At 46.7% G+C, this 27,081-nt stretch overlaps 1 protein-coding gene across 1 annotated transcript in view; it reads left to right on the plus strand.

Annotated features, from left to right (window-relative positions):
- The window catches only part of DOK5 (docking protein 5), a 146,150-nt gene that overhangs the window by 78,417 nt on the left and 40,652 nt on the right, over positions 1 to 27,081 (plus strand). Inside the window, exons 3-5 of the mRNA XM_068987372.1 lie at positions 7,447 to 7,561; positions 7,643 to 7,762; positions 10,724 to 10,913. Of these exons, the coding sequence (XP_068843473.1) occupies positions 7,447 to 7,561; positions 7,643 to 7,762; positions 10,724 to 10,913 (425 nt within the window). The remainder of the gene's footprint in view (positions 1 to 7,446; positions 7,562 to 7,642; positions 7,763 to 10,723; positions 10,914 to 27,081) is intronic.

Here is a 27,081-nt window from a genome sequence, read left to right on the forward strand (position 1 = left end):
TCGATCCCTGGGTCGGGAAGATCCCCTGGAGGAGGGCACGGCAACGCACTCCAGTATTCTTGCCTGGAGAATCCCATGGACAGAGGAGTCTGGTAGGTCCTTGGGGTCACAAAGAGTTGGAGACGACTCAAGTGGCTTAGCATGCACGCACGCAGCATCACAGCAGGTGGTGTCTACAGGGCAATATTTGGAGGAATATTCCAAAGAACTGTCCACTAGATAAGCAGGAGCTGGGTGGAGACTTCAGCGTGCAGCTTTTCGTTTCTTCCAGCTACTGGGAAGAAATCCATTTCTCTTAGGCCAGCACAGAGTGTGTGGGAGGAGTACCCGTGGTTGGACTATATCTTGAGGAAAGGGAATCAGAGTTTGTTCAGACTGATTTTCAGGCAGCGCCATCCAAAGCAATCACACGCTAGAGCCAGAAGGCACACCACCACCGAGGTAGCCTTCTGTCATTTTCTGCGTTGGTGCAGGAAAGGCAGGCTGGGCTGCCTTCGGCGTCTGCCTGGAGTCTCTGCTGAAAGAAGGATGCTTCACTGCGAGGCGTGGGGGATTGAAGGACCCTCATCAGACGGTCTGCATGTGCCCCTGAAAGGCTAAGACACAAAGGATCCCTTCTCAACAGGCTTTGGAGGTGTCACCTAAACGGGCCACCGTATTCACCCATGAGTGGTGTTCTTGAGATCCGCAGTGACTGCAGTTAGAACCTGCTTCTGTGATAACCGCCAGCTGACTGTCCTGCTGAAACGCCTGCAGGGAGACGGAGCATGGAGTCAAGCCACGAATGGCTCGGTTCCCTTCTTGAGTGAGCTCCCCGGGCGTGCACACCAGCTCACGCGCTGGCAGATCCACTTCAAACGCCGAGGGTGTGCACGCGCGTCAGTCATGTCCTGCTCTTGGCGGCCCAGGGGCTGCAGCCCGCCAGGCTCCTCTGTCTCTGGGGCTTCTCAGGCAAAAATACTGGAGCAGCTTGCCATTTCCTCCTCCAGGGAATCTTCCCAACCCAGGGATCGAACCCAAGTCTCCTGCACTGGCAGGCGGGTTCTTCACCCCCCGTGCCACTTGGGAAGCCAGAAAGGGAGGAGGAGGAGGATGTCCAAATGTTCACAGGGTGTACGGGGTGCTTCCGTCCACTAAGCGTGCAGTAAATTCTCGATAGTTGAACACGTTCATCTTATCGAGTGGCATTGCCCACATCTTTAAAATAAAAAACAGTCGGTGCTCTAGTAACACTCTTGACCTGGGCTTCCTTGTGGGAACAGTTCAGGCATCCTGTGTCAATATTTATCTTGACTCTGACCGTCACAAGTATATGGACTTAGGTTGACAAACCAGTTGGCCTAAAAAGAACAGCATTTTGATGCAGATGAGAATCTTCAGTGGGTGCTAAGACAATTCTCTCAAAGGTAATTGGGAAACAGGGTATTCACATAATGCCAAAGTATTGCCCAGCGTGGATGCATCTCATAGATGTGATACCGGATTTAAGAATCCAAACATAGAAAGACACGTGTGATATAGTTCGGTTTGCATGTTAATATAAAGTTTTCTAGAAGAAAGAACTAACCAGTGGGGTGGAGGTGAGAGTGGTGGTTTCCTCTGGGGTCAGTACTGCTCCGGGAAGCGACGGGGTTGACTGAGATGCTCCGTGTGTCCATCTGAGTGGCGGCTCCCCAGGTGTGTACACGTGTCGAGAGTCACTGGACTGTGGTCTCGAGATTTCTGTTTTTACTGTTTGTGCGGGACCCGTGGGGCCTCGTATTTCGGCTCCTGCGCTTGTTCCTGCCAACTTCACTAGAGCTGTGGTTTGGGATACAGAGCATGGTGCCACATGCACACTCGTAAAAGCAAGTGGTTTTTGAAAAGCCGAGTTTTCTTCACCATTCTAAAGTCTGAATAGGAAAGATGAGTTTAGCTCAGACTGTCTTCTTTTGAGTTGACAAGTACTTTATTTTTTACATAGGAATTAAGATTTACATTTCTTTTTTTTCTTTCTTTCAAGATACAGTTTATAACTTGCTGAAATGTCTTTAAATGTTTCCAAATCTGTGCATCTGTAGCTTTACCCATTTGCTCATTTATCCAGCCAGTAACTTATTTATTCATTTACTTTTAATATCTTTTAAGGCGCACACATGGAGGAGTGTACTGCTAGAAAAAAGCAGACATCTCTAGAAGCCAGAAGTTCTAGATTTGAATGTTGCTCTGTCCTTCCATTCTGCCTGAGAAATCATGATTAAGTTTCCACTCTCATTCTCACTATTCATCCTCATATAATGAGTTTAATAATAGTACCCAGGATGCTGTACCACTGTGAGAATCCAGTATTGCGCTGTAGCCATTCAGCATTCTGCAGTTGACTGAAGTAGGCCCACCTCCTTGAGACGTGGGTTTGTAACTGGTGAGTAGGGTGAGATTCATTTCCTCGTTGGATTAGACGAGTTCTGCTTTTATATGATGGTGACACTGTAAGATTTCCTTTGAAAAAAATTTTTAAAAACCAAGTGATTCAACCACTAAATTAAAATTGCTAACCAGTGTTCTCGTGGCTTATTATGTATTTGACTAGGAAGTCTAGTCCCCAGAAGTAATATAGTTATACAGTGGGGTTTGAGAGAAAAACTCTATGGAAATTCTTGGCCAGAAGGAAATCAAACAGAGAGTATATTAGCCAACTTTTGCTTTGGCAACAATTCCAAAATCTTAGCAGCTTATAGCAGCTCATCCTTATCTTCTGCCCGTATTGTTTGAGGGGTCTGGGTTGTGTGGTGGGTCTGTGGGTGTGTTGAGCATAGCTGGATTAATTTGACTCAGTTGCAGTCCATCTGTCTGAACAGCCAGGAGTAAGGAGGGAAATGAACTCAAGGAGAGAACTGACTTACACATCTTTTAAAGCTCCCATTCTATGAGCCAAAGCAAGTTGCATGACCACATCCAAGCCATTCAGGAAAAAGTTGTGTGGGCACGGAGGGTATGGATGAATTTTGAACAAGTAAGTCAACCCAGAAAGTGAAGGTTAGGAATTCCCCAGGTGGTCCAGGGGTGAAGGGTCCACGCCAACGCAGGGGCACGGGCTCGCTCCCTGGTCCGGGAAGACAACACCCGCTGCAGGGCAGCTGAGCCCCCGCACCCCAGCTCCTGGGCCCACGCACCCTCAAGACCCTGCTCAGCAACGAGACGCTGGCGGCCTTGCGCAGCTGCAGAGACCCAGAGCAGCCGGAAATAGATAAAAGAAGACAATGAAAGTTGCCATGAGGCACAGCACTTGCCTTTGGTCTGATTTGAAATCCCTCCAGATTCTAAAGAGAGAATCATTTTTGCCAAGTCTTACCTGCACTCAACCTTCCCATCCTCTCTGTTCGTGAACGCACTTTATCTGTCAGGAAAGCTCCAATTTAGGGTCCATTATCTCTTCCGAGAGAAATTTTCAGGGAACCATGATCTTCCATGAGTTCTGAATGAGTCCAAGGATTGACTATTGCCCCTGGGTATATCAAATTAAGCCTGAAGCTAACCTGGGCTTTGAAAGTAAGCAGCCAATTTCTAAAGAAAATCGAGCATTTCAAAGGCCCTCATATTGACATTTTCAGTAAGCTGTACACATGTCTCTCGTCTCCTTTGGCTCCATTTTGGCCAAAATGGATTAGAATTTAGCTCCATTTCGAGAGAGAAATCTCTGGAGTCAGAAGGCTTAAATACACCCAGGAAAGGAAAAGGAAGTTTAGAGATTGAGAGGTCACAGATTAACTGGAAAGAGGAATCAGACAGGTAGCAGTCCAGAGATAAACAGAAGTAATTTTCATTGTCTGCCTTGGTTGCTTCTTGCCTTAGCATGAAGATTCTATAACAGGGTAGGTTAAAATATTTAAACTGTATATACCATTTTCATCACAAAATTTGACTTCTTTTACTTTTCTGCTCAATATCAAGACCCTCTGTTAGTAATGAGCATTTGTAACTGGATCTCATATTAGCTGTCTTTCGGGAACAGTTCTTTTGACTTTTAAATCATAATTCTCACTTGTATTTCAGATCTGGTCATGATGCTTGAAATGTTTTGTTGTCTTCTTCACTTAGGATGTGCGGTTGTGAAATGGACAGAACAGGCAAAAGGGAAACAAGTGGTCCTGTTCAGATGCACGACCTTTGGGATGTGAAGTGGGCACCAGATCTTTGCCGAGGTTCTGTTGGGATCTATTGTCATGCTGCTGCCAAGCAAAGGAGAGTTCTTCTGCTGACTGTCGACCTTTCGGACCCTTGGTTATCACCTGGACTGTCCAATTTGTAGAAAAGTAGATGCAAGTCAGTTCATAGCAGTGGAGTTGGGTTAGGAGTAATAGATTGATGGTGTTTTTCCTAATTTTTAGTCCTTTTTCATTTATTCATAACTGTTTGTTGTGATGCTTGGATGGCATCACCAACTCACTGGACATGAGTTTGAGTAAACTCCAGGAGTTGGTGATGGACAGGGAGGCCTGCTGTGCTGCAGTCCGTGGGGCTGCAGAGAGTCGGACGCGAGTGAGCGACTGAGCTGAACTGACCTGCTGTCACAGTACTGTTGCAGGGACAAGCCAGTTCGGAGTCCATGTTGGAACTGTTTCTTTGACTTGCTTTTCGTTGCTTTTGTTATTATAATCACACACCGTGGCCTGTCTCACAGAATTCTGTCCCTCTGTCTGACCCTTAAACTGAAATGCCTTTGTTCAGAACCTTGTCCTCTTGTGGATGGCAGGAAGAAAGAAATTAGCACATCCTCTGCCTGAGGCTTGCCATTCTAGGAGGCGTTTGCAAGGTTAATGGCCTTTTCACTCTGCTCCCTATCTCTCCCATCTCAGATCTATAAAAGAACCTGGCATCCAGACCCTGATAAGATGGCTGTTTTGAGACATTAGTCTGCCCTCTTCTCAGTCAGCCAGCTCTCTCCTTGCCTCAACACCTAGCCTCCAATGCCTTGGCCTGACATGGGACTAGAAGCGCGAGCTTGTACTTGGTAATAGTATCACCTTTACTCCTATTTACTTAATATTTTGCTTGAAATCAGATCACTTCTTCATTTAAATAAATTTCCTGTAAGAGAACATTTCCTTACTACCATCAACAGAAACTAGTATTGCTTGCCATGAACAGTAGATAGCATTTAAAAAGAAGTACAAGGGGAAGAAAATAATATTTTTAAGGCTGAATAATACCCCACTGTAGGCGTGTACCACCCACTCCAGTGTTCTTGCCTGGAGAATCCCACGGATGGGGGAGCCTGGTGGGCTGCTGTCTATGGGGTCACACAGAGTCGGACACGACTGAAGCGACTTAGCAGCAGCAGCAGGCATGTCCCACCCACTCCAGTGTTCTTGCCTGGAGAATCCCAGGGACGGGGGAGTCTGGTGGGCTGCCGTCTATGGGGTCACACACAGTTGGACGCGACTGAAGTGACTTAGCAGCAGCAGCGGGCATGTACTGCAGTTTCTTTGTTCGTCCACCAGTGGACAGTTAGGTTGTTTCTGTGTCTCAACTATTGTAAATAAACCCGCAATAAAAACAGGAGTGTAAACACCCGCTTCGAGGTACTGTTTTCATCTCCTTTGAATATACATCCCCAAAGTGGGGTTGTTGGACCACATGGTCCTTCTGTCTTTAGTTTTTTGAGGAACCTTCATATATTTTTTTATAGCAGCTGCATCATCTTACATTCTCACTAACAATGCACAGAATTTCCATATCTTATCCCTAGTTAATAGAACAGTACTTGACACAGAGCAAATTTTAAAAATGAATGAATGAATGAATGAGTAAGTGAATAGTAGATATTTTGATGGATGAAGGGATGCAGGGAAGAGTCTTGAGACGGGAATGTGACTCTCCTGCAATTGTGTGTGAGTGGTTCTCCTTGATGTTAGTTCTTCTCAGGTGGTTCAGTGGTAAAGAATCTGCCCACCAATGCAGGAGATGCTGGTTTGATACCTGGATTAGGAAAATCCCCTGGAGGAGAAAATTGCAACTCACTTCAGTATTCGTGCCAGGAGAATCCCATGGATAGAGGAGCCTGGTGGGCTACAGTCTATGGGATTACAAAGAGTCAGACATGACTGAGCATACACTTCTTGATGTTGTTACACTTTGAAGAATGTTTTACATTTTATCTGTGAATCTCTATACAAAGACAGCACTGTAAAGTTTCAGTTCAGTTCAGTCGCTCAGTCGTGTCCGACTGTTTGCAACCCCATGGACTGCAGCACGCCAGGCCTCCCTGTCCACCACCAACTCCAGGAGCTTGCTCAAACTCATGTCCATTGAGTCCGTGATGCCATCCAACCATCTCATCCTCCGTTGTCCCCTTCTCCTCCTGCCTTCAGGAGGATTTTTCCCAGCATCAGGGTCTTTTCAAATGAGTCAGTTCTTTGCATTACGTGGCCAAAGTATTGGAGCTTCAGCTTCAGCATCAGTCCTTCCAGTGAATATTCAGGACTGATCTCCTTTAGAGTGGACTGGTTGGATCTCCTTGCAGTCCAAGGGACTCTCAAGAGTCTTCTCCAACACCACAGTTCAAAAGCATCAATTCTTCTGCACTCAGCCTTATTTATGGTCCAACTCTCACATCCATACATGACCACTGGAAAAACCATAGCTTTGACTAGATGGACCTTTGTCGGCAAAGGAATGTCTCTGCTTTTTAATATGCTGTCTAGGTTGGTCATAACTTTTCTCCTAAGGAGCAAGCGTCTTTTAATTTCATGGCTGCAGTCACCATCTGTAGTGATTTTGGAGCCCCCCAAAATAAAGTCTCTCACTGTTTCCACTGTTTCCCCATCTATTTGCCAAGAAATGATGGGACAGGATGCCATGATCTTAGTTGTTTGAATGTTGAGTTTTAAGCCAACTTTTTCACTCTCCCCTTTTCACTTCCATTAAGAGGCTCTTTAGTTCTTCTTCACTTTCTGCCTAAGAGTGGTGTCATCTGCATATCTGAGGTTGTTGATATTTCTCCTGGCACTCTTGATTCCAGCTTGGGCTTCATCCAGCGCGCTAGCGGACACCTGCCGGGCAGCACCGGGAGCCCAGCTGGGTGCTCTGGCCTGGGAGCTGCAGTCGGGGGTGGGGGAGACTCCCGAGGGAGGGGTTAAGTGTATGCACACAATTTATTCACTCTGTAAACCAGTCACACTCCAATTGAAAAGGTGTATATATGAACCAGGCACCTACCGCTGTGAAGCCCTGCGGCTGTGCCACCTGTTGGCCTTCAGAGAAATCTGACAAGGGGAGAGAATGTGTTAACCTCCTTGCTAGGGCTTTGAGGATGACACTGAAATAATTCATCGCCGGACACACTCTGCTTCCGGGCAAGCCCCCTTTGTGTTCCCCGGGGACGGGCCTTCTCCCTTCTGCTCAGTGTGCTGGTGTCAATGGGGAGCTTTCTTTCTGTCCGCTAGCTCACTGTGGTTCATTTTTCAGGTTACAGAACTCAACAACGTGAAGAGCGTAGCTCGGCTGCCAAAAAGCACCAAGAAGCACGCCGTCGGGATTCATTTCAGCGATGACACCTCCAAGACCTTCGCTTGCGAGTCAGGTTTGTCGGCGGGCAGGGGCCTTGGCTCTTTGCTCCCCAGCAGGCACCAGGCAGCCGTGCTCATCTTTGGCATCTCTGCAGATCTTGAGGCTGACGAATGGTGCAAAGTCCTCCAGATGGAGTGTGTGGGGACGCGGGTCAATGACATCAGCCTCGGAGAGCCTGACTTACTAGCCACTGGAGTTGAGAGAGAGCAGAGTGGTACGTAAAGAAAATCCTCTCCTCTCTTTTCTTAAACTGTTTTTTCCCTCATGTAATGAAACATAAGACATCTTGATGTAAAACTTTTGAAGTTATAACAGTGTATAAAGGAAAAAGTAAAAATTCATTCATTTCACCTAAACCTCGGTTAGCGTTTCCGTGTGTTTCTTAAGGTGGGTGTGGTGACTAACAGGACGGCACCTACATTAATCATATCAGCTGGAAGCTATGAGAAACCTGCTGTGTTTCTGTATCAGTTTCTTTGGAAGATGCATCAGACCATGTAATTTTCCCAGCACACTCTGATATAAGTACTGTCACCTCCCATTTGCAGATGAGGAGAATGAAGCTTAAAAGAGCTAAAGATCTGGCGTCAGGTCCAAGAACTAGGGCTTGGTTCTAGGCCCGTACTCCTGGGCCTGTATTTATGGTGTACACATTTTCCAGTGCAGTGGGTTTTTGTCTTCCTTTTCTTCCACTTTAAATTTTTATTGAACGCTTTCCAGTGTTTTTAATAGAATCCAGACTTCCTGAATTTTTCATCAAGAGTAAACCCACCTAAAATCTGTGATTTTTTTTTTTTTTAAATTGAAACACTTGAGCCAACTCTTTGAGCTCAACACTCAACCTGGGAGTATATCATGATAAATAATAATGACCAAAATGTTCATGAACACTTCAGTGAAACTCACTATTGATTTGCAGTATGAGTTTGGAGGCGAGGAATCATTTCTTTGTCTCCAAATGTCTTGTAATAGGATAGATTGACCCCTAGAGTTCCGCACTAGCCTGTTGACTCGATCTGTGAGGATATATCACAGTCAAAGAGGCTGAGGGTCACCTGGCTTGATTATGAACACGGCCGAGGTGGGATTGTGCTGACCCCTTCTGTGGATTCACAGTCCAATTGTTAGTGAGAAAAATGCCCTCCCCCCCAATCGGAACTGTGTCTTCATGACACGTTTACAGTTGGCAGCTCTTTGAGACGCACCATGTCTGCCATAATCCGCCTCCAGGGAAGTGTCATTGATAAAGTCTGAGACGAGCTGGCTGGTTCAGAGCAGCATCTTTGCAGACTGGGAAACTGAGCTGCAGAGAGGTGAAGTCACTAACCAAGGTCACACAAACATGCCCCAGGCTTCTCTCTCCGGAGTCCACTAACTCCGATTGCTCTTGCAACCAAACATACAGAGAAAACGCGGCAGGCACTGGTTATTTGTTTAGAGTGCCCAGAGCAGCCCTTGCCTTGCACAGTTTATATCCGCAAAGCTATATTCAGAGAGTGCCCCAAACTGAGTTCACGAATTGCCTGTCCCTAGGGCTTGGGCTTCCCTGGCGACTCAGATGGTAAAGAATCCATCTGCAGTTCAGGAGACCCGTGTTTGATCCCTGGGTCAGGAAGATCCTCTGGAGAAGGGAATGGCAACTCACTCCAGTATTCTTGCCTGGAAAATCCCAAGGACAGAGGAGCCTGGCAGGCCACAGTCCACGGGGTCACAGAGTCGGACATGTCTGAGCGGCTAAGCATGTTAGGAATTGCCCTTCGGTACCAATTTTCTGAGCCCCAGTTTCCTGTTCTGTCAAATAGGAATAAGAATACCTCTGGTATATAACTACTAGGGTTTATAAAAAAACTCAGCTCTGTCTTTTGAGGAATTTTGCAAGATTAACTGTATGACTTAAAATTATTGTAATTAAAGTGGTCACTCTACCAATGTTACTGTTATTCTTGGACGAGGTAATCACGGAACTTCCAAGCGAGTGGATTGGGAAAGATCTCTGTTACGGTTTTTGTTTAGTCCCTAAGTCATGTTCGACTCTGCAATCCCATGGACTCTTATTTTCTGCTTATTGATGACAGACTTTCTTATTTCAGAGCTCTCCAGGTAGAAATTTACTCCATTGGAGTTTACTTTTAAAATAATTGTTGCTAGAAAGCAGCAAACGTTTGCTTATTGGGAGTTTAAAAGAACTTAGAAAATTTGCAGACTAGATGCTTGAATACATTTGTAAACATAATCTTGACGCTCTTGTTTCTTAAACTTATATCTATGAAAATTCTGTTGACTTTTTATTAATTTAGAATACCAGTGATATTATTAGTGTCTACTATCTCCTCAGATGCAGGCAGTCTATTGTAATGACAAATAGATTAAAAAGTATTTGCTGTAGTAATAATATTTTTGTTCATATTTCATTCAAAATTTAGACTCTATAACTTCGTGAATTAATGAATTTTGTAGAAATGTAACAGAAATATCGTGACTGTATCTGTGGGGATGAAAATTCAGTTGTAGTAATAAGCCAAGTAGTTTATTCAGAGTAATCATGGTGAAATTTTAAGTCACACAAATAAGCAAATGAATATTTCTTTCCAGTATTTGGCTAACGAGAGCTTTTTGTTAAAATGAGTCCAAATACATTGGAATTTTTCCAAACTGTTGGTCAGTTACGTGCATAGCATTAGTTTTATTTAAATAATTTGAGGTTGAATAGTGTTATGAAAATTATAAATTGATTAATATAACTTTAATATCAATAAACCGTGCAACAATGATTTTGCAACTGCATCTTTTGTGAACGCAAAAGTGTGGGTGTAATTAACAAGTACTTGGCAGGAAAAAAATTGTTTTTAATGGTTTCATTGTTAGAGTCTCTTACTGGGATGCAAAACTTTTATCATGCAAGCTCAAATATTCTAAAAATGATCTTTGCTCATGTAAATAGTGTTGCATGTACAGTGACCAGCAGACTGTATCTTTCTTATGTTATTTAATGTAGTCTTCATTTAGAAAAGCATTTTCTGGAAGTGTTGATTTATGAGAAAGGTTTATCTTCCTGAATATTCAACCAAAACCTAGAATAAGAGCTTGAATTGTTTTGAAATGCCTCTTTGTTCCTACAGTGTCTGTGATGTTTTATTCCTGGGGATTTTAGACTAACCTTTTGTTTTTCTCCCAGAGAGATTCAATGTGTATTTGATGCCATCTCCTAACTTAGATGTACATGGCGAATGTGCCTTGCAGATCGCATATGAGCACATCTGTCTTTGGGACGCCCAGAATCCCAGAGTCAAACTCATCTCTTGGCCGCTAAGCGCGCTGCGGCGGTATGGGCGAGATGCTTCCTGGTTCACTTTTGAGGCAGGGAGGTGAGTTCCATGACTGTTTTTCTACGTTTTTTCCTGAAGTTCACGTCATGTGAGGCCTGGGTTTTCCTGTGAGATCCAGCACGCAGCACACGGGGGAGACGCCTGGGCCTGTGACTGCGACGCTGTGAATGGCGTGGTGGCGGTTTAGTCGCTCGGTCGTGTCCACCTCTGTGACCCCACGGACTGTAGCCCACCAGGCTCCTCTGTCCATGGGATTCTCTAGGCAAGAGCACTGGGCTGGGTTGCCTGTTCCTCCTCCAGGGGGCCTTCTGGACCCAGGGACCGAACTCGTGTCTCCGCATTGCAGGCGGATTCTTTACCAACTAAACCGCCCTTCGTGTGTTCAGCACGGCTTTGTTTTCCAGGGAGGGGGCTAATGTTTCATGAATGTGATGTGAAAGTTTCATTACACGGTTTGAGCCCCTACCACAGGCTGACGTTAAAGTAGGTACCAGGGGTACAAGTGTCCTCTTCCCAGGTCATGCTGGACAGAGGCCAACTTCCTGGTTTTTGGAAAACCTCCATTTTGATGTGTGTGTTTCCTCCCCGAGCTAGCTGTGGTAGATTATCAACGTGAGGGGCTGCTGACACTTTTCCAGTTGCACTTTGTTAAGTTTAATCTATTTTTCTCACATAGTAATGAATGACACTAATATTAAGAAGAGATTGATTTCACAACTTGCTTACTGCAAGAGCTAATAAGCACTTTCGAGGTTTTTCCTGTTTCCTTTTCAAAGTTAATTTTGGAGAGGGAAGGGGGTGCAGTAATATGGGGTTGATCATTAGCTACAAAATATTAATCAGCATCTTATTGTCACCCCTCTTTCCTCAGAATGTAGGCTCTTTTTTTGGAAACACTGAGATTAAATGTTATATTTTAGAATTTTAAATGACTCAGTTCAGTTCAGTTCAGTCGCTTAGTCGTGTCTGACTCTTTGCGACCCCAAGAACCGCAGCACACCAGACCTCCCTCTCCATCACCAACTCCTGGAGTCCACACAAACCCATGTCCATCGAGTCGATGATGCCATCCAACCATCTCATCCTCTGTCGTCCCCTTCTCCTTCTGCCCTCAATCTTTCTTTCTAAATTTTAAGAAATCCAAGTTCTTCTGTCTATGGCCTGATTTTAAAGTTGGAAAAAATCAACTCGTGACTTTAAAAGGTTTTTGTTTTTGGTTTATAAAGTAGACAGTTCTCCCCTCACAGGAGCATTCACATAATAAGAATAATGACATGACTTCTAAACACCTAAAGCCCTGCTCCATGTGAATACACCACAGCAATGTTCCACTCACACTAATCTGCTCACCTCAGCATAAATATAGCCCAGTTATTTAAAATTCTCTTTTCAGGTACATGATTGAATCAGCGCTCTTACAATCCTCCTAGAAGCCTTCTCACCCATGCACCTCTTCTCTGGTCTGTTTACGTTTTAGGAACCTGGAAATGGAAATGGTATAAACACATCAGTGAGTTGCTCAGAGACACAGCGTTTCTGGCATTAGCAAGTGAAACTTTAATCTTTAGAGCAGTGTCCTTAAGTCATAATTACTTGTTTATTACCCTTATGGGAAAATCTTGATAGAAAATTAAGAATTTGTTTGGGAAGATGGGTATTTCTCCCTGTGTCGGTGTCAGAAATCATTTAGTATCATTTTTAATATTTTTGGCCATGCCTTGTGACTTGTGGGATCTTAGTTCCCCAACCAGGGATTGAACCCTGCCCCCTGCAGTTGAAGTGAAGGATCTAACCACTGGACCACCAGGATTCCCTCCAAAAGCATTTATGTAGAAACTGTAACCAGTGACATTGGGTATGGAAGGTGTTTTGTCAGGGAAAGCAGGCTTCTCTGCTGGCTGTGCACCTCACATCATCCCTCACTCGTATTCCATGCTGGCCTGCCGGAGAGCCCTGCATCGATCAGCATGCCGAGGGCCCATTTTCTGTCAGTCAGTCAGCCAGTTCAGGCACTCAGTCGTGTCCAACGCTTTGTGACCCCATGAATCACAGCACACCAGGCCTCCCTGTCCATCACCAACTCCCGGAGTTCACTCAGACTCACGTCCATCGAGTCAGTGATGCCATCCAGCCATCTCATCCTCGGTCATCCCCTTCTCCTCCTGCCCCCAATCCCTCCCAGCATCCGAGTCTTTTCCAATGAAGGAGACTCTCTTTTTCAGCTCTTCACATGAGGTGGCCAAAGTGCTGGAGTTTCAGCTTCAGAGCATATTGGGCACCTACTGACCCGGCAGTTCCCCTTTCAGTGTCCTATCATTTTGCCTTTTCATACTGTTCATCGGGTTCTCAAGGCAAGAATACTGAAATGGTTTGCCGTTCCCTTCTCCAGTTGGGCAGCATTTATTCCAGAATTCATATTTTTCCATTTTTCTTTTATTCACCCTGTTTATAGGAAACAGTAATAGGAAAGGGTATTTGTGACTTTTTGTGGTCGTTTCCAAAAGGCTGAAAACAGTGACCCTTTGTAGTATCTCATGACTTGAAACTTTTTTCAAATTATCTGAGTCTTCCAGGTTTTTTTAATGTTCTCCTAGCTTGCAAAAGTATAACTTCATGTTGACATCTAGCAGAACTGCTAGGGAACTAGATTATTTTAAAGACTTTGATATTTCTCCTAAGTGTGGTAGGTTGGAAGCCACAGAGTTGTTTAAGCAGGGTGTGTGTGTGTTTGTGTGTGTGTGTGTGTGGTGATTATGTAAGCCTGCAGGGAGGTGTGTGTGTGTGTGTGTGTGTGTGCTATTACACCCCTGCTTACACACATGCAAGGGTGTGTGTGTGTGTTATTTTGTAAGCATGCAGGGGTGTGTATGTGAGTGTTATTGTATAAGCATGCAGGTGTGTATGTGTGTGTGTGTGTGTGTGTTACTGTGTAAGCATGCAGGTGTGTGTTTGTGTCATTGTGTAAGCATGATGGGGTGTGGGTGTGTGTGTGTTGTTGTGTATGTGTTATTATGTATATGTGTGTTATTGTGCATGTGTTGTTATTGTGTTATTGTGTGTGTGTTGTGTAAGCATGCAGGGGTGTATGTGTTGTATTATTGTGTGTGTGTATGTTATTGTGTTATTGTGTGTGTTACTGTGTTATTGGGCATGTGTTGTTATTGTGTTATTGTATGTTATTGTGTTATTGTTCATGTTATTGTGTTATTGCATGTGTTATTTGTGTGTTATTGTGTGTGTTGTGTTATTGTGTTATTGTGTGTATATTATTGTGTGTTGTTTATGTTATTGTTATTGTGTGTGTTATTTGTATGTTATTGTGTGTGTTATTGTGTTATTGTGTCTATGGTAGTGTGTGATTGTGTGTGTGATTGTGTGTTTTGTGTTATTGTGTTGTTATTGTGTGTATGGTAGTGTGATTGTGTATGTTATTGTGTGTTATTCATGTTATTGTGTGTGTGTTGTGTTATTGTGTGTATGGTAGTGTGTGATTGTGTGTGTGTGATTGCGTGTGTATTGTGTAAGCGTGCTCACATTTTGTAAGTAACAGGGCGGAGGTGGCCGATGTGGATGTGGGAAGAGAGCATGGAGCCTGAGGGCAGGGAGCGGCGGAGGGAAGAGGACACGTGAGGACGTGAGCGTCGGAAGTGTCCCGGGTGTCTCTGGCCACAGCCGTCACCACTGACTTGGCATGAAAGAGCTTTTGTTCATGGCTTTCATCTCTCTGTGCTCTGTCCTTTGGGGTGTTTCGTGCAAGAACTCCAGTGGTCAGACACTGTAACACCTACAGCTCACCCCCACGGGGCTGCGCCTCAGATGTTGTAGGGACCTGGGATACGTGTGGAGTTTGAACACATTCTTGTTCAGTGGCTGTGCTCTGTGAGGCTGTGCAAACTGGAGGCCGGATGGACGATCAGAAGGCAGGTGCTGGGATTGTGCTCTCAGGACCTGACCCCTTTCTCAGACAGCGTGCTGTGTGCATAACGGGCCCTGGTTTGGGAGTCAGAGAAACCCTAGGGTCTGATCTCTATTATTTTTCTTTAAACGCTAAGTGGGAGCTATTGATTTATTTATATGTATTTTTTTACTTAAAAGTCACAGCCGTTTATTAGGTCAGAAGTCGAGACACAGCATGGCTCAGCTGGCTCTTTGCTCTGTGATTCCCAAAAGCAAGATTTTTCTCCAGTTCTGGGGATAAGCCTGCTTTGAGCCTCATTCAGGCTGTGGGCTGAGTTCAGCTCCACGTGGCTGTAGGACGGAGTTCCCTGTCTTGTCAGCCGTCTGCACCTTCTGGAGGCTGCCCGCACTCTTTGGTTCAGAGTCCCCTTCCTCTGTCTGAAAGCCAGCAATGGAGTCTGATCTCTGTTTTTTATTAGCTGTTGACTGTGGACAAACTGTTTAACTTCCCTTTTATGTTTCTCTAAGTATTAACTTCCTTCTGGGGTGGTTGTAGGTGAAAGCAGTGAAGCATATGGGTGGCCCAGAAGGCGCTGGGCTTCTATTAAATAGTGTCTTTGAGATTTTGTTACAATAAGTTTTGGAGCAGGACTGGGTTTGCAGGATCCAGACAGTATTAAATGCAAGGTGATATTACCATTTTATATTTTGCCTGAAACTCAAATTAGATGGATTTTTATAGTTACCGTCAAGATGCTCAGGATAATAAAATCATTCATGTTCCCCCGAGTGTGAAGATTTCATATCTGTCTTGCTTTATTAGTGAAGATAATTTTTTCCCTTGGCTATTTTTGGATGTGTTCAAAACAAGGCAGTTTCATATTAACTAAGATCATTTCCTCCTTGTCTTACATTGATAGGTGAACAGGAGTTAAGTCTCCCCAGGCAGGTGGGTTTCACATATCCAGCCTGCGTCTGAAAAGACATCACAGCATTCCCCTCTAGGACACAGGCAATCTTCCCAAAGACCTCAGGCAGAATTCTGCTCCGTCTGGACAGAGGCTGTGTTCGAGTTGAAACTAAGTGTTATTCCTGTTGGGTGGCGCATTTTGAGGCACCAAGATTGACAATGGGGTGTGGGTAATGAGCTAGGCTGGGAGTCGGAGGAAATGAAATGAGAGTTAATCTCATACTGGTTGTGGGACCTTGAGTGAATGAGCTAACTCTGCGCTGCCATCAGCCACCTGTGAAATGAGTGTAATATTGTCTCTCACGAGATGACTGTGAAGATTAACAAAGGTGCATAGACAAACGCCTGCGTAACGCCTGGCAGGTACTAGGCAGTTGTGTCAACCCTAAGGGATGCAAAGAGAAGGGAGAGCCGTTGGCCCTCAGAGCCAGTGCAGGTGGTGCGGCTGGCTTCAGGCTTGGGCTGACCCAGAGGCCAGATGAGGACCCTAGGCTGTATCTCATAGTCCTGCTCCTTCTAGATGGCGTCACCCTGAGTCCACGTGGGTCCTCCAGGAGCCTTGAGATCTTCTCACCCCATCAGCCAACAGAAGAGAAGTGGATTCTTGTCAGGTGTTGACTCCGTGTCCGGAACTGCTTTGAGGACTTTGTGGAAGCACGCAGGGTACGGATAGAATGGTGCGGTTCTCACAAAGCCGGAAGGAGACCCGTGAAGTTTAAAAAAAAAAAAGTAACAAAATCTGTCCAACAGAGTATTTAATTATTGCTCAAAGCAATGAAAGAAAGGCAGCTATTTGACTGTAATTAGCAACATCACTCATAATGGTGCTGAGATACAGGACAGGGGTTCTCAACCAGGGGCTGATTTTGCTCTCAAAGGACACTCTATCCCTTGGCAGCGTCTGGAGGCATTTTTAGTTGTCACAGCATAACCCGTAGAGAACAACCCCCGGCAACAAAGAACTGTCAGGTCCATGTTCTAGCAGGCATGTCAGCCACTGAAACGATTAGTGGTATTTATTTAGCCCTTACTGTAAGGAAGGGGCTTCCCTGTGGCTCAAATGGTAAACAATCTGCCTGCAATGTGGGAGACCTGGGTTCTATCCCTGGCTTGGGAAGATCCCCTGGAGAAGGAAATGGCAACCCACGCCAGTATTCTTGCCGGGAGAATTCCATAGACAGAGGAGCCTGGCGGGCTACAGTCCATGGGGTCACAAAGAGTCAGACACAACTGAGCGACTAAGACGTTCTCTTAACTACTGTAAGAAAGTCGTTATATTAAGCATATTATACACACTATCTCATATAAGTCATTTGCTGGTCATATAAACCAGGGGATATTATTATTCGCATCCTACGGGGAAGCTTGGGCATCTGTGCAACCGACCCAAAGGCACACCAGAGCAGTGAGTGAAAGGTGGATTCAGAAACACGCAGGCCTTCCTACTCCCCAACCCTAAGGTTCCCAGGGAGGCTACGTGTCACAGCTCTACCAGGTTAGCCTAGCTCTTTCTCTTAAATAATTATGTCAAATTCATTTTGAATCAGAGGGTAATTACTTCACCTTGCTGAGCTGGTTTCTGCTGTACATCAGCGTGACTCAGTCTCGAGTTACGTATGCGCCCTCTAGCCCAGTTCTTGGACTTCCCGGTGGCTCAGAGAGCAGAGGACCTGCCTGCAGCGCAGAAGGCCTGGGTTAGTCTGTGGGTCCCGAAGACCCCCTGGAGAAGGGAATGGGCGCAGCGGTGTTCTTGCCTGGAAAATCCCATGGACAGGGGAGCCTGGCGGCTGCAGTCTGTGGGGCTGCAAAGAATCGGACGTGACTGAGCGACTAACACTTTCACAGCCTAGTTCTTGATGAACTCTACAGAGCGAAGGGAGAGAAGGCACACTGCATAGCCAGCACTCGTGCATAAATTATCTTAGTTTAATTCCGGAACCTCCTGTTCGTCCTTTTGGTTCTGAGTGCAGCACTTACAGTCAGGATCGTCCATCTCTCCTGCGCGGCAGTATCATGACCAACGGTTGTTAAGAGTCTGTTAGATTCCGTTTATCCCTCTCTTTCCCAATGTAGGCAAATCTAACCATTCCTCTGTGGTTTTTTCTTTTTTTTTTTTTAAGAAATCCAGAGTTGATACATAATCTGTAGTCTATAATAAAGTGCAGTCGCACAATTAATTGCTCCTCATTGCCCCCAGAGATGAAGAACAATTAGCTTATGGGGAGGGTGGGAGGCAGGGGGAGGGACACACTGCTTATTTTATTTCTGAGTATTTTCTAGTCTTCTATTTGTTTCTTTCTCCTTGGAAGCCCTGAAACATCAGTGAAGCAGATCAGACTGGCAGGGTCTCAGATTTTTTACGGGGAGATCCAATTGACATGAAGTTGTAACTGCAGTCACATCCCCATGGAACTGTTCTTTAAACTTTACTGTCTGAAGTATGGTGCCAGGTGACCAGTTTCCCTGTGAATTTCACAGCTGGCTGCCCAGTTCCCACGTGTTAGCGTCAGGCCCCGTCCCACCTCCTGACTGATTTAAATGGATGCCCTGGGTTCAGTGCCTGCAAGGATTGGAGGAGATCAAGTGATGTGTGGTCGGACACCATGGATGACCGCCACCCCTGGGCCCCTCTCTCTACCAGCCGAGGAGCGTCTCGCTTGTGCTGTTGACATCGTTTTAAGAGAAACTTTAAAGTATGCCAAGAATATGTGAAAATTGACATTGAATAGACCCATTCTTTTCCTTAAATGGAGTGCACAAATTGGTGAAAAAGGCTTTTTTTGGATGTAAAGGCATCTGAACAGTCTTGGAAAAGAAGTCATCTGTGCCTTCTGTGTATCACTCTGAAAACAATACTAATTGGTAAAACAGTCTGTTTTAAGAGACTATTTAACATTTCATTGAAGAAGAAAATTTCATCTTCCTCTAATTGATGAGTTTAAGGTAAAAAAAAAGACCATTATTCTTTATGTATTGCAGAAGAATCACCATGATAAGGCTTGATAACATGTCATCACCTAGCTACCGAAGAGTGTGCGTTCGGGGTCTGGCTGCTTGCCGTTCAAAAGCCAACAAACAGGCCAGGCTGCTGGAAAGGAAAGGCTGCTGTATTTCAGATGCCGGCAGCTGTGGGGGCGGTGAGGGTGGTGGACGCCTGTCCAGCCCCTGCTGACAAGCAGGGTGAGAGCTTTGACAGAGCTGGAGGGGGCGTGCCGCGCAGCGCAGGCGCCTTCTCGTTGGCCATCGGTGGTCTGACCAGCAGCGTCTTGGCTGTTTACCAGTTCATCTCCCGTTCCAGGGTCCATTTGCTCCCGTTTATTTGTGGCCAGTTCTCTGCTGTGGTCCCTCCTGTCCTGGGCGCAATCCGGTCATCAAGAAGATTCCCCCTGGGGTTTTGGAATCTGTAATAACGGCTCACAGGATGTGGCTCAGGATATCATCCACGGCCCTGCAGGAAGAGCTCGAGGTCCTTGGCGATGCTTAATGACTGCGCTGTCACCAGTTACCTTCCTTTCACTGTTTTCCTTTGTTTCGGCGTTTCTCACTTCTCTGATGAAATGTATTCTCTGACTAAGGTTTCCCACAGACCGAAGGCAGCAGAGGGCATGGCTGGAGGTTGGGGGCAGGGACCGTAGGGTCCTGCTCCATTTCAGCCTCACATAATTCCCCTTTCTGTGGTGAGAACACTTAAGATCTGCTGTCTTCCAGGTATGCAATACAGTATTTCCAGTGATGGTCCCCACGCTGTACATTAGATCTCCAGAATTTACCTTCCAGCTGGAAGTCTATAGCCTTAGACCGACATCCCCTGTTTTCCTCTGCCCCAGCCCCTGGTAACTGCCTTTCTATTCACGGTGTCTGTGGGTTTGGCTTTTTAAGATTCCACATATCAGTGAGATCACACAGTATTTGTCTCTCTCGCTCTGACTTGTTTCACTTGGCATAATGCCCTCACGGTCCCTCCATGCTGTTGCGACCGGCAGGACTTCCTTCTCTTTTCTGCGACTCTGTGGTATTCCCGTGTGTTGTTTCTTGTCCACTCACACATCGGTGGACTCTGGTGATTTCCGCGTCTCAGCCATTGTAAACAACGCTGGAGTGAGCATGGGCGTGCTGACATTTCTCCGAGATAGCGACTTTATTTCCTCTGGAAATATGCCAGAAGTAGAATTGCTGGATCTTTTGGCAACTCTCTTTTTTTGAAGAAGCACCATACCATGTTTCACAGTGGCTGTCCCAATTTAAATTCCCCCCAGCAGTGCACACGGATTTCCTTTTCTCTACATCCTTATCATCACTTGTCATCTCTTGCCTTTCTTCCAGCAGCCATTCTCACAGGTATGAGATTGTATTTCATTGTGGGTTTCGTTTCCCTGATGGTTTTTTTACAGGCATTTTTCACCCGTTGGCCATTGGTGTGGTGAGACCATTTTGTCATAGGTGATGGCTCACTAGTATATGTGAGCACTCTGTATGTGACAGTGCCTCAGAATTCTAGTAAAGGGCTAGTGAAAATGAGCCGTTCCTTCTTCCATCACACATTCCCTGAGTGCACCCTAAGAGCTAGTGTGGTTCCAAACAGCATGGATGTAGCAATAAATAGACCTGACGTTCAGTTTATGAAACGTACTCTCTAGAGGAGAGGAGATACAGGCAGCAGCAAACATTAAGAAAAAGTGAAATAGATGTTAGGACATGGAAGTCCCATATGAAAAAATAAGGTGATGGAAAGTGCCAGAGGAGGGCACAGGTTTAGAAAGGGTGAGAGGACTGGCTTTGCTCGGTCAGTGACGTATGAGTAAAGGCCTGAAAGGGGTGAGGGAGCGAGCCACGTGGAATCTGACGGGAGAGGATTCTGGCACAAGCAGGAGGTGCCGAGGGGGAACGTGCGTGTCGGGAGCGTGTAGAGCAGAGCCAGGCGGCCGGGGCAGGACACGTGGAAGGGAAGCGCCGTGTGACGGAGGCAGAGACGTGGCAGGCCCAGGCCGTGTGGGGCTCGGGGGCCACGGACAAGAGTCTGGCTGTTGGTCCTAGTCACGTGGGAGCCACTGGGACTGCACAGTCCGAAGAAATGGTCCCCGAGACCTCTCTCTCTTCTGACGCCGATTTCAAGTTCAGGGGTTCCCATACCACAAAGGTGGAACCATTTGCTAGAATGACTCAGAATTCACTGAAAGCTATGAAACTCATAGTTCATTACAGAGATGGGTACAGTAACTACCATCAGCCAGGAGAGGACGGGCAGGCGGTGGGGAGCAGAGGAAAGCGGGTGATGTTTCCGGTTCTCAGCGTGCGACGTTCACACGGAGCGCTGCCAGCCAGGGATGCTCCCCAGCCTGCAGTGTCCGAGCGTTTACTGGGCCTCCATCGCCCGCACGGTGGACTGAGTCAATTTCACAGGTGGAGATCGCCAGCTCCAGGAGCTCAGATGCCATGTGACCCAAAGCTCATTCTAAACCGCATTGTTACTCTTTGCTTGGTCAAGAACCCCAGGCAGGGAAAACCCCTGACCTCCCAGGAGCCCATGGTAAAGACCAGAACTCTTTTTGGACAAGATTAAGTTCTTGACTTGGGAAAGCAGGGCAGGATGAGACGGTTGGATGGCATCACCGACTCAGTGGACCAGTGGACATGAACTTGAGCAAACTCCAGGAGATGGTGAAGGACAGGGAGGACTGGCATGCTGCAGCCCTCGGGGTCCCAAAGAGTCAGACCTGACTTAGCGCCTAAGCAATGATAAGTTCTCGGCTACACAGGGAGTGTTAAGCAAGGAGGGGATGTGGTCTGGTTTCGTTTCTTTTAGGCTAGACTCTGTCTGACTAAAGCCAGTTAGAGGAGCATCACGGCGATGCTCAGGGGAGGGGGCAGTCTGGCTGTGACGACTCTGCTAGCAGTGAGTGAAAGTGGGCTTAGGCGTTTTGAAGCTAAAGTCCAAGAAACTTACTCACTGGTTGGATGTGCATTAGGGGAAAAATGGAGGAGTTCATGACCCCCAAAAGCAGCTAAACTGCAAAGCTGTCCAAAGTGGGGTGTGTGGAGGAGGCTGACAGTTTTGGACACGTTATCGTCACACCATGTTCAGCAGTTTCCCTATACTCGCTTTTCGTCTCATCAGGTATTAGTAAAGCTAATGCCTGGAGAAGACTCTTGAGAGTGCTTGAGAGTCCCTTGGACTGCAAGCTCAGACCAGTCCATCCTAAAGAAATCAACCCTAAATATTCATCAGAAGGACTGATGCTGAAGCTGAGGCTCCAATCCTTTGGCCACCTGATGCGAAGAGCTGACTCATTGGAAAAGACCCTGATGCTGGGAAAGATGGAAGGCGAGAGGAGAAGGGGACGACAGAGGATGAGATGGCTGGATGGCCTCACTGACTCAATGGACATGAGTTTGAGCAAACTATGGGAGATAGTGAAGGATGGGGAAGCCTCGTGTGCTGCAGTCCATGGGGTCACAAAGAGTCGGACATGACTGAGCGGCTGAACAACACCACGTGATCTTTGAGTTTAAAAACTGAGACTAGCATTTCATTTCCAACCAGGCCCTTATAAACTGCTATATCCGGAAGGATGAGGAAAAATGCGTCCTTGAGAGAAAGACTTAGATCGAGGTCTTGGCTTAGCATGAGAAAGCAAACAAGGGAGAAAACTCATCATCTTTCTTTGACTGTGACTACGTGTTAAATGTTCAAGAACAGAAGCGAGTAATCAGCTACCACCCTCTCTTATTCTAGCCGTGTTGTGTAGCTTTGGACAGTTTATTTTCTCCCCCGCAAACCTTCAAGCCCACACCCGGGAGGGTTAGGACGTGTATCTGAAAAGCGATGCTGATCGTCTCTGTGTGTGTGTAAGGGGTCTGGTCACAGGAACTCTGGTCGCACTGAAGGCGAACCGCAGGACGATGCACACTGGGGATTGGGGCCTTTGTCTTCATCCTGATCGCTTGGTTGTTAAGCTGTGGCTGACCCTTCAGGACGGGCACCCGGAGCTTCCTGGAGCTGGAGAAACAAAACACACGATACTTCCCGTCATCGTTTTGGGGTTTCTTCTAAGGATCATCTTTTTTTTTTAAATTTATTTATTTCTGGCCGTGCTGGGTCTTGCCTGCTGCTCGGACCTCCTCTAGCTGGGCGAGCAGGGGTTCCTCTCTAGTGGTGGCCAGGCTGCTCCTCGCGGGGGCTTCTCTTGTGCGGAGCACGGGCTCTGGAGCACGGGGGCTTCAGCGACACGAGGGTTTAGCAGCTGCGAGTCCCGGGCTCTGGAGCACAGGCTCCGTAGTTGTGGCACGTGGGCCTGTTTGCTCCGAGGCGTGTGGGATCTTGTTGGATCAGGGATCAGACTTTTGATCCCACGTCTGTTGCCTTGGCAGGCAGATTCTTTACCACTGAGCCACCAGGGAACCCCCATCATAATAGTTTTTATTCAGTGAAAGTGGATTCTCTCCTTAAAGGGAAACTTCATCTCCCTGCGTTCATGATTCTGTTCCCAAGGAAGCGGTTTGCACTGCTGTGCTGCCGGGCGCCGTGAGCCGTGGGCGACCACCCCCTGCCGCACGCCCTCCTTTCCCAGGCACCTGACTCCCACGTGCTCACTGTTGTACCGGGGTGCGGTCACCCGCGTTTCCCTCTGGGCTGTGGTTGTGTCTGGCTCGTGACGTTTTCCCCGAGAACCTCATCCTCATTGGCTTGGACGTTTTAAAGAGCTCAAGTAACAACACCCAATCCTAATTGAATGTTTACTTGATTCAGGTCCTTTGCTAAATATAAAACGAGACTTCCCCCCGCCCTCTGAAGTTTGGGTGAGTTTATTACTCACGTTAGAATCATGAGGCTGGCTTCAAGAGGCCAGAGAACTCGCCCAAGGTCCCAGCATGCGAGGGAGCTGGGACGGGGAGGTCCTGCCTCCTGCAGCCCCCAGAGCAGGGCCCTGCAAGCTGCACGTGCATCTCCCCGCAGTGTGAGGTGATTTTAGGCGGTAGAGACATCGCGTTAACTGAATGTGACTCTTCCAGGGATGGAGTCATGTTCTTCTCAGTTACAGTTTTGAGTAAATTATAGAGAAACATTTCAGTGGGTTGCCTGCTGTCTTTTGTTTTTTTTTCCCTTAATAACAAACACCTAAACTCTTCCCCTTATTAGTAAAGGGATAAGTAACACAGTTCACGCCACATGTCTTAAGACAGTGCATCTTCTGACAGTTTCTACTTTTCCCGTGTTGCTGAGGGGGAATACAGGCCAGCCCACCCTAAAGGAAATCAACCCTGGCTATTCACTGGAAGGACTGATGCTGTACTACTTTGGCCCCCGATGGGAAAAGCCAAGTCACTGGGCAAGGCACTGATGCTGGGAAAGATGGAAGGCAAAAGGAGAAGGCGGTGGCAGAGGATGGGATCGTTAGCGTCTCCAGCTCAGCGGACATGGGTTTGAGCAAACTCCCGGAGACAGAGGCGGACAGGGAGGCCTGGCGTGCTGCAGCCCGTGGGGTCGCGGAGACTGAGACACGGCTGACCCAGACTGCAAGGCGAGCAGGCGCTCAGCTTGCGTCTTGGACTGAGGCCCGAATCAGAGCGTTTCACCGCATTTATGCTCACGACTGCTCTCAATCTGTGGCAGAGCCTCCTGGTTCATGATATGGATTTGATCATCCCATTCACAACATGTTTGTTTAAGAGAAAAAGAATGAGGTGATTTAAAATATTCAGTAGGAGATACAGAGGTCTGACAAGCACATGAAAGCTGTGTATTGATGTCCACAGAGCCGTCCCCTGCTCAGAAGCCTGAATGGCGTACCTTGTGTCTCGCACGCTGACCCCATGTGTCGAGGAAGCCGGGGCCAGGTTCCCAGCAGCTCCTCTCCCAGCCCTGGCTGCTGTCTCCTCATCTCTTCTACAGTGAGTTTGCCCTCTGCTCAGTCGCTGAGTCGTGGCTGACTCACTGGCGACCCCATGGACTGTACCCACCAGGCTCCACTGTCTGTGCGATTTGCCAGGCAAGAAGACTGGAGTGGGTTGCCATTCCCTTCTCCAGGGGATCTTCCCGACGCAGGGATCAAGCCTGAGTCTCCCGCTTGGCAGGCAGATCCTTTACCGCTGAGCTGCCAGGGAAGGCCCTTGCAGTCATTTATTGGGCACCAAATATAGGCCAAGGCCTGTGCTGGGTCCTGGTGGAAAAGCGGTGAGTAAGTCAGAAAGCAGCCTCTGCCCACCTGGAGCTCCCATTCACGCTCTGAAGATGTGCTCTGCATTCTGTGTGTTGCATCTAATGCTTGTAATGAATTTAGGTGCCAGTTGCCATCATTATGTTTACTTTTCAGATGGGCAGTGCAGGCTTGGGGAGGTTTACGGACACGTCCCAGGCCTCAAAGCTGGTAAGGGGCAACCCCAGCCGGGGAGGCTGGAGCCCAGGTCTTTACCTCTGCCACGCCTCTTCTTCCCACAGCCTTGATACGTACTTATCGTGGGTATGAAGGAATGAATTTCCCAGTACTTTCTGAGCTCTTGGTTTTTCGATGGGTTCTTAACCAGTTGCATAATCCACGGTTTGGAGTGGCACACATGGCTTTTAGGCAGCGCAGCTACTGAGGACGTCAAAGCTCTAAGTGCATCTGTGTGGATATGGTGCTCTTGTATCCAAATCTTTATCCTCTCGAAGGACAGAAGAAGGTCCCACTTAAACTCCTTATTTTTCTTTCTCTGGGTGCCTGTTAGCTGGCTTCTGTTAGTGTATGGCCATCAGGAAAGAGTGCTGGGCATCTGGGACAGTAGCTAAATTGCCGGCGTCACAGCCAGCGGGTAGAGAGAGAGGAGTCGGGACCGTTAGCAGTCCACACCTGGGCATTTACAGCTCTGCGGCCGGTGACCCAGAGCATCCTTGCCCATCTTGGGTGAGGCACGCGCTGCCGTACGAGGTTGTGTAAGACCATCACGCCTTTGCTGTGCTTTTCTTTTGACTTCCTTTCCTTTCCTCCCCCCACCCCCCATTGTCTTCTGACTTGCCTTGGGGAGTTGGCCCATTATTTTACTGAAGGCCCCCAGCAACATTTTTAATGCATCGTAAAGCTGCTTATGAAACAGCGCCGAACAACTCTGTTGGTTTGGGGGAAGTATGTGAATGAAATAAAAGAGCTCATGGGTGGAGTTTTGCAGAGACCTATGGAAGAGCCTCTGAGGTCAATTTTTGTTCATTATCCACACTTTCTGAGCCATGCTGTCCCACTGAAGGGCATACGCCTTTGAATGTATGGATGAATGCAGTGCAAACCAAAGGCCTAATTTCTGACCTATTTAGAGGTCTTTAGTGCATTTTCATCCCCTTAATGCAAACTGGTGGCCTCCTGGCCAGGTATGGTCCTTAAGTGGCATTTTGACCTCCACAGCTTAAAGAAAATGAAAAAGTAGCAACATTAAAAATTCAGATTATTTCCTATAAAAATTCAAGATTTCTGGTTTCTCTTAAATGATCAGATTCTGGTTTCTCTTCATTGTGGCTGCGCTGGGCTCGTGTTTCCCATGTAGTGCCTGTCTGTGAAGCTCTGTGCTGTGGGAGGCTCTGTCTCCAGTCATTCACGTTCTTTGTCTAAACCCCGAGGGAATCTGAGGTTGTAACGCCTCTGTTACTTTCTGTAAGTGGTCAGTGTGTGTGTATAAGTGTGTATGTATGCATATGTGAGTGTGTGTGTGTAAGGATTTATGTGTGTGTGTGTGTGTGTGTGTGTGTGTCTTTCAGATCCTCAGGTGAAGGCAGGGAAAGCCCGTGACTTTCAGGAATACTTGATGCTCTCTGGATTCCCTTCGTTTCTGATCACAGTAATCATTGAATCAAATGTCACCAAAGGATGGTTGTGGTGGATTCATGACGTTAACCAAAAGCAGACATTGGATGGAAGAGTGATTTTTTTCAAAGAGTTCTCGCCAATTAGTGAGTCATAATCATAATATAAATTAAGCACTTCGCCACTAGTATTAAAAGCAGAAGAGAAAACATCAGCATTTTATAAGCTGATAGATGAATAGATAGCTAGATGGCACCTAGATGATAGACTAAATAGGTCAGCCGGAGTATTTGGTTACAGTCTAAACTCCGTTACTGTGGGCTGCAGTTACAAAAACCTTAAAGTCACCAGATCATCAAGGTTTAGAAATACAGTTGCAGGTTTGCTATTACATGAATCAATCATCCTGTAAGTGCTTCCCAGTTAACAGGAACCTTCACACTTTCTGAAATCAAGGTTGACATCTAAGTAAGTAACTAAATGACGACCTCTGCCCTCAAAGAAACAGAAGGCCACTTCTTTCTCTTAAATAGTCGACTGAGGTCACCCTCCTCCTAACAAGTTATATTTC

Source organism: Capricornis sumatraensis, chromosome 15 (genome assembly GCF_032405125.1).
Source record: "Capricornis sumatraensis isolate serow.1 chromosome 15, serow.2, whole genome shotgun sequence".
Taxonomy (NCBI): domain Eukaryota; kingdom Metazoa; phylum Chordata; class Mammalia; order Artiodactyla; family Bovidae; genus Capricornis; species Capricornis sumatraensis.